The sequence below is a fragment of the Raphanus sativus genome, chromosome 2, assembly GCF_000801105.2.
Source record: "Raphanus sativus cultivar WK10039 chromosome 2, ASM80110v3, whole genome shotgun sequence".
In the NCBI taxonomy this organism is placed as follows: domain Eukaryota; kingdom Viridiplantae; phylum Streptophyta; class Magnoliopsida; order Brassicales; family Brassicaceae; genus Raphanus; species Raphanus sativus.
In genome coordinates, this window is record NC_079512.1 from 39,465,244 (window position 1) to 39,472,086 (window position 6,843).

Here is a 6,843-nt window from a genome sequence, read left to right on the forward strand (position 1 = left end):
AATAATCAAAAGGAAACCGCAAGAAGAAAGTTTTAGATGCGAAGACGTGGTAGGTCAGCGTGGAGAAAGGGTCAACACTGTGATTGAATGACGTAAGGGCTTAGTGAATCCACATGCCAGCTCAGCATCATGATATACACTTCAACTTCTCATAATTCATAAATCACTCATAAATCATTGGACTATCTGAGAATCTGAGATGATAAAACAGTAAAGCTTTCGCTTTCATTCACCACTACTTGACAAGTTATCTCATTTTCTCCTTTTTCATTTAATTTAACTCATTTCCTTTTTTTTTCTTTTCTAAAAAAACCATTTTCTTCATCTTGCGTGTATTAATAGGCTAATAGAAACAAAAAATATACAAATAAAAGTTTCTCTCATGTTAGTTGAATTTCTCAAATTCTAGCATATCGTATTAGTGTCGGTTTAATGTATAGACAAGTTAATAGAGACTTGTTCTTAACACTCAATGTTTTTCTTTTCAGAGCGTATGCTAATATGTAGTATGATTCGCATTCTAAACTTTCAAACATAACTGCAGTCATCATGATTTCCTATTTCATATATACAGCATTAGTGTCACAAACCAATTGTATTAATTGAAGTAACATTCATACCAAAATATATATACGTAATTAGATTTAAAAATAATAATTATAAATATACGTATTTGGTTTGAAGTAAGAGACGGTAAATGCAGATGTCAAAGAGTGGTGACAATGTGTTGGATTTGTATAGACAGCTTGTTTTCTTAATTAATGTTGTAAACTTATATATCCAGAATACATAATAGTAAGGTTTGTGATAATATATTAACCAAACGTTTAGAAAAAAAATCCTCAAATACATAGACATGACTATAAGAATTTAATCCATGTTTTAACATAGTAATTTAGGTCTCACCTATTCAATGCACATTTTTAATAAAAGAATATTTGAAACTTAAGAAATTGAAATGATTATTAAAGAAAATCACTAGAATGTATTGGCTTAATGTATTGCGTATTATTAAAGAAAATCAGAGTGATAAACACATGGTCGGTAAACTCAAAACAGGAATGCTGAGCAAAGTCCATTGCGATTGTTCATATTTGTGCTCGTAAAAGTGAATAGTCATTTTTAAATTCACCATTTTGTCTGTGTTGCACAATAGTCTTTTTTAAATTCACCATTTTGTCTGTGTTGCACATGTCTATTGGCATAACTTAGAAAATGTTGCTGGATTGATTCAACCTACACTAGAGTATATAAGGCAAAAAAATGATAGATATGCTTTTGATTTTTGAGACGATGGATCTAGTCATCTAGAAAGACAATCTGATCTACACAAGCTCTAAATGTGAAGACAAAGTGCTCGCAAATTAAGCAGTCGACATAATAAAGTTACAAATATCACGTGCCTTATTCGAACCCAATCAATTACGTACCTAGATACTTATTCCCAATTAAACATGTTTAAATTAAAATTTGTAATGTGTGAAAACGAACATAAGCGATATAATAATTAAATAGCAAATCACAAAAAAGGTGGTTTCTTTCTTAAAAGCGTTACATGTGATGGTAATGGATTCAATACTTTAAAGAAACGTCAATGTCATATAAACCCATCCCAAAAATAAATATTATAATAAAAAATAGTATCATCATCGACATCCCAGAAAATAACGCACGTGTTTCCGAAAAAACAAAACAAAACGAGCCCGTGTCTGAAGAGTGTGAGTGCCAGTTGGCAACTAACAAGCCACAAAGACATTCGAAAAACACGCATATATAAAGAGCTCTCTTTCCACTTTCAGTTTCCCCAAAAGCAAACAAAAAAAAAAAAAATACAAATCACTTCATCATCTCCAGGTGCTTTGAACACTTCACACAGTCAACAACAAAACTCGAAAATCAAAATGCATTATCCTCACAACAGACCCGAATTCGTCGGAGCTCCACCTTCGGATCGCGATTTGACCCGGTATCATCATCGGGAGCAGTTGTCACCGGAGCAAGAACTATCCGTTATGGTCTCCGCTTTGCAGCACGTGATCTCAGGGGAAAACGAAACGGCGCCGTATCAGGGCTTCTCCAGTACCGATAGCACGGTGATAAGCGCGGGAATGCCTCGGTCGGATTCCGACACTTGCCAAGTGTGCAGGATCGACGGTTGTCTCGGCTGCAACTACTTTTTCGCGCCAAATCAGAGAATCGAAAACAGAGTTGAAGAAGAAGGGATTAGTAGTAGTAGTAGAGGAAGAGAGAGTCCCGTGGCGACGGGGAAGAAAGCAGCGGAAGGAGGAGGGAAAGTGAGGAAGAGGAAGAACAAGAAGAACGGGTACAGAGGAGTTAGGCAGAGACCTTGGGGTAAATTTGCAGCTGAGATCAGAGATCCTAAGAGAGCGACACGTGTCTGGCTCGGCACTTTCGAGACAGCCGAGGACGCAGCTCGAGCATACGATAGAGCAGCTATTGGGTTCCGTGGGCCGCGGGCTAAACTCAACTTCCCGTTTATGGATTACACTTCTTCCCCTGTGGCTGCTGACAATGTAGGAACGAGTGCGAGTGTGAATGCAAGTGCGAGTGCGAGTACGAGCGTAAGCGCAGGGGATTCTGCGGAAACAGAGCAATGGCGTGGAGGAGGAGATTGTGATATGGATGAATATTTGAAGATGATGATGATGATGGATTTTGGGAGTGGAGATTCTTCTGATTCAGGGAACACTATTGCTGATATGTTCCAGTGATGGAAAATTTGATTCTTCTCAGAACAACTTTTCTCGAATTTGTTTGGTTCATAAAAAATGAGCTCTTTCTTTGTTATAGTTTAGTGCAAGAAAAGAGTTGACACTGGAATGACTTGTTCAAAAGCGAGCAAGCTTCTTGGTTTGTTTTGACTTAAATTGGGCAAAGGCCATGTAATTACTAGTGTCTCAAACTTGTATTATTGGTCGGTTCTATGTTCTTACTTCTTATTAAAAAAAAAGTTGAGTTCAAACCATAGGAGGGTATGATAATAAAGAGGTTAACTTATAACTGAGACAAAAAAAAAACTATAATTAGTGGCAAAGGAAAGAACACAAAGAAAGAAAGACGTCTTCATTTACAAAGCGTCGCGTGCAGCGATCCTGGAAAGTGGAAACAATGGCATCTCCGAGAGAGGATATCCCAAGTTCTTGGCTAGTTATCTTGTAATGCTGAAAAAAATATTAATTGTTGCTCAGATTATTACTTCTCTATAAACATATATGATTATCAAACGAATATTGGGAGGCTGTTACTAGAGTTCATAACCAAAACGTTACCTTTAAAATATTGGCTTGATTGGCTTTCGTCTTCAATTCCTCCAAGTCAATTTCCTTCCCGCTGATCAACTTCGCTACCTCCTCCATCTGTTTTTTTTTTTTTAAATCTTATAACGTGTCATGGGTTGATAGAAAGAAAAGAAAACAGAAGCTAAAAAAAGTAATAAAATGAATTATTTAGATGATGATGATGACCTCAAGGGGAGAAGCATTGAACCGGGCAGCTAGAATGTAAGTAGAGCTTTCAGATATCCCACATCGTCTCAATGATTCTCTAATCTAGTTTGGAGCAAGAAACGAACAACAACAACATTAGAAAAGTTGTTTGTATATCTCTATTCTTATTACAATTCACCAAACCAGAGAAACCAGATTAGTGAGGAGATACTCCTCATTCTCTCAAGACACAACTAACTGTTCTCCAGAGACAAGAACAAATTCTTAAAAAAAAAAAAAAAAGAGACAAGAACAGTTTAAGAAGCACAAGGAACATTTGTTTGCTTGCTTACATGTTTAGAGCCAGAGTAGTCGTAGACAAGCTCAGAATGAAGAGTTCGGGTTGATAAGGAATCGCGTGATTTGGAGACAAGTGCTTTCTGAGCAGCAGATAAGAGAGGGAACATGTCTGGTATCTGATAAAACACAATCCGTTTGATAAGATCCAAGAAGAAAACTAAATTTGTTAAAGAAATGTTAGGAAAAAAAATGAAGAAAGAACTTAACAAGTAATGCATTGAGAAAGGAGACCTCCAGCTTCAGACTTCCATCTACCATCGAATTCAACAGCTCCCTGAAGATAATGAGGTTTTTCTTATAGCTAAACTATAGATTAAACTAAACAGAGATTCTCATAAGTATCTGTACGGAGCAACAGAGTACAGTACTTGGAGTTGGTGACATCGGAGAAGAGAGAAATAGAGAGAGTGTTTTCGCGGTCGAGATGGAACACCTTCATTCCCTTTGGTCGGCGGTGAAAAATTAAGGAGGGGATTTAGGGTTTTACACCGCCGGAGTTTGTTGGAGACACCAGATCCGGCAAGTCAATATGCACCACTCAAGATAAATGATTAAAAAAAATAACATAAAAACAAAAGAGGAGTCTACATTTACGCGCCAGGAAGGGGTCGAACCTTCGACTTTCTGCTTAGGAAACAGACGCTCTATCCACTGAGCTACAGGCGCTCTTTGTGCCAATTATAAGTCTCTAATCCTTCTGTTTCGGATTGTTATATTTGCGAGGTCAGAAGACTCAAAACAGGGTATCTTCGATAAGTTTCCAGTTGACATGATCATATATGGTCTTTGAAAAAGGAAAAAAAAAATACTAAAAGTTAGAAATTAGTTCTGTACGGATCTAGCAAATGAGTTGTAAAATACTCAATAATGTTTTTTTTTTGTAAAACAATACTCGACCATAGGGATACGTATCAGGGTTGACATGCTACATTACATTCACCTATTTATTGATTTTCTAGTTTCGTTTAATTATTATTATTTTTTTTGGTAAAATGTTAAAATTTATTATACCAAGGTTTGGAAATGGTAAAATTAATTATTTTCAAAAGTTTGGAAATGTTGTTTGTATCCATTTACAATTATGCAGTAACAATGTTCAAACTAACTAGATACCAAAGCAGCATAATCTTCACGATATACTACTCTATGCGTATAAGATTTCATGTCAACTATTATCAGCCTACGAACATATAACAACCTCTGAACCTCATGAGTCATGACATGAAGTCCAAAATCCCCGTCAGAGGGAACATCAAATATTCAGCCAGAACGATCGAATCAGCAGTGTATATCTGTATATAGACATATAGACATTTCATAGAATTAGTGCACAACGCCTTCAAAACATTAAAATTCCAAATATCGATGTTCCCTAAATTCTCTTCTTTTTTTTTCTTAATTACTACTACTAATTTAATAATTTCCTCATAATTGAGCTGGATATTTACGGATTTGCTCTCTGCCCATCCAGCCATGCATGCCCCATCCATAACTGGAAGCATCGCTTGCTTCGTAAGAAGAAAACACGGTCTAGTGAAAAGGAAGTCGAGAGGAGCAACGAAGTTCACCGAACCTTCCTCTTTTTAGTATTACTTATTTTAAATATATCACAAGATTGAGTGAAATCCAAGATCCGACCTTGTACGTCGAGCCTCTGTTTTTGTTACGTTATAATAATGTATTTGATGCTTAATTAATCATCACAAGAAGACAAAAGTTTCTCAAAATTTTGTGAACTGCAAGAGACAACTTGTGTTCACTATATGGGAGACCATATGAGAGACACACTCTCATATATGCATTAATCTATACACAAGTAGACGTCAGATAAGATAGTATAAGATAAACACTTAGATTTTTACGTATATATCAAAGTAACTTTTAAGAGTTATAGAGAGTCTTAATTAAGTTGAGATAGCAAAGGAATACAACAAAAATTGTACGGTAATTATAAATGTTTTGTTTTCGGTGATTTAAAAATGGGTTTTCTTAAGTTTCATAAAAAAGAGAGGGTTTTCTTGGTTGTTGAGAGAAGAACGTGTGTGTGTAATTATTGTTAACTTGTCGGAAACCCAGTTGCGTGGGAACTCAGATTAGTAATTACTGTGTGCATTAGCCAATAAACAGCTATCATTATCACATGGTCTTTTGAGATGTGCAGTATAAACTACCCATATCAATTAAACTGTTAATTACTCAGACTCCAGATTATCAGATATGATTCATAAGTATATCCCTAGCTTCTAAAGCTTTTATGGTTTAAACAAATAATTTTCGTGTGACCTTTGGAGACTTTAGATAGCCATCAAAATATTACTATTTTTATCCTCGGTTATATTCTAAGCGTAAAACAACCGAGATGGGAAATTTCTTAGAAATTGCATGATAATTTTCCTGAAATTGCATGTGCATGAAATTAAAATGCACATGTTTCTTACAACATCCCTTTGCGTTAAATTTAGGGTTTCATCTTCCAACTATTAAACAGAAGGACTGTAGTATTGTTTTTCGTGATCATAAATGGCTCTTCTTGTGTATCAAGAGACTGTTAACATTAATCCATTAATTTTTTCCTACTGTTGACCCCTAAAATGGATTTAAGTTATTATTGAAGATAACTTAAATCAATTAAGAATCTAATCTTAGATCTCCAAACTCCAAGAGACAGTACTTTCGTCCCTTGTGTATGTGTGACACCATATGCGATGATAAACTATTGTCTATCCCTATTATTTTGTATAAAAAAGAGAAGTACATGAATCCGACATGTATCATATAAATACAGACAATGTACTAATATAGACTGCAACAAATACAGTAGAACACCAAACAAGTAAGATCAACAAAGAGAGAAAATAAAAATGGAGTACTCGAACATGAAGCAACATCATCAGTACGGGCATATGCAGAACCAAGAATCTCGTTTTCCAGCGGTTTCGCAGCTACTAAGAAACGACATGATCAAGTACAAGGAGGCACCAGTGTCGTCAGATGATTTTGATTCGGTGTCAACAACTTCTCCATGATCACAGCAGAT

At 35.7% G+C, this 6,843-nt stretch overlaps 1 protein-coding gene, 1 long non-coding RNA gene and 1 other non-coding gene across 3 annotated transcripts; 1 reads left to right on the forward strand and 2 right to left on the reverse strand.

Annotated features, from left to right (window-relative positions):
* The first annotated feature begins 1,794 nt into the window (after window positions 1-1,794).
* LOC108824268 (ethylene-responsive transcription factor ERF109) lies at window positions 1,795-2,986 on the forward strand. The gene has a single exon (XM_018597666.2). It carries the CDS (start codon window positions 1,902-1,904, stop codon window positions 2,730-2,732), a length of 831 nt encoding a protein of 276 aa, XP_018453168.1. The 5' UTR covers window positions 1,795-1,901; the 3' UTR covers window positions 2,733-2,986.
* Window positions 2,987-3,002: 16 nt separating this feature from the next.
* LOC130508364 (uncharacterized) lies at window positions 3,003-3,569 on the reverse strand. Its single transcript, XR_008942812.1, has 3 exons — window positions 3,486-3,569; window positions 3,291-3,377; window positions 3,003-3,182 (listed from the first exon to the last, which is right to left on the reverse strand). It is a non-coding gene; the product is annotated as an uncharacterized LOC130508364 (long non-coding RNA).
* Window positions 3,570-4,399: 830 nt separating this feature from the next.
* On the reverse strand, window positions 4,400-4,472 carry TRNAR-CCU (transfer RNA arginine (anticodon CCU)). Its single transcript has one exon. It is a non-coding gene; the product is annotated as a tRNA-Arg (tRNA).
* Between the last annotated feature and the right edge of the window lie 2,371 nt (window positions 4,473-6,843).

Excerpts from the sequence above, each read along its gene's own strand:
- LOC108824268 (XM_018597666.2), top strand. The coding sequence starts at position 1,902 with ATGCATTATCCTCACAACAGACCCGAATTCGTCGGAGCTCCACCTTCG.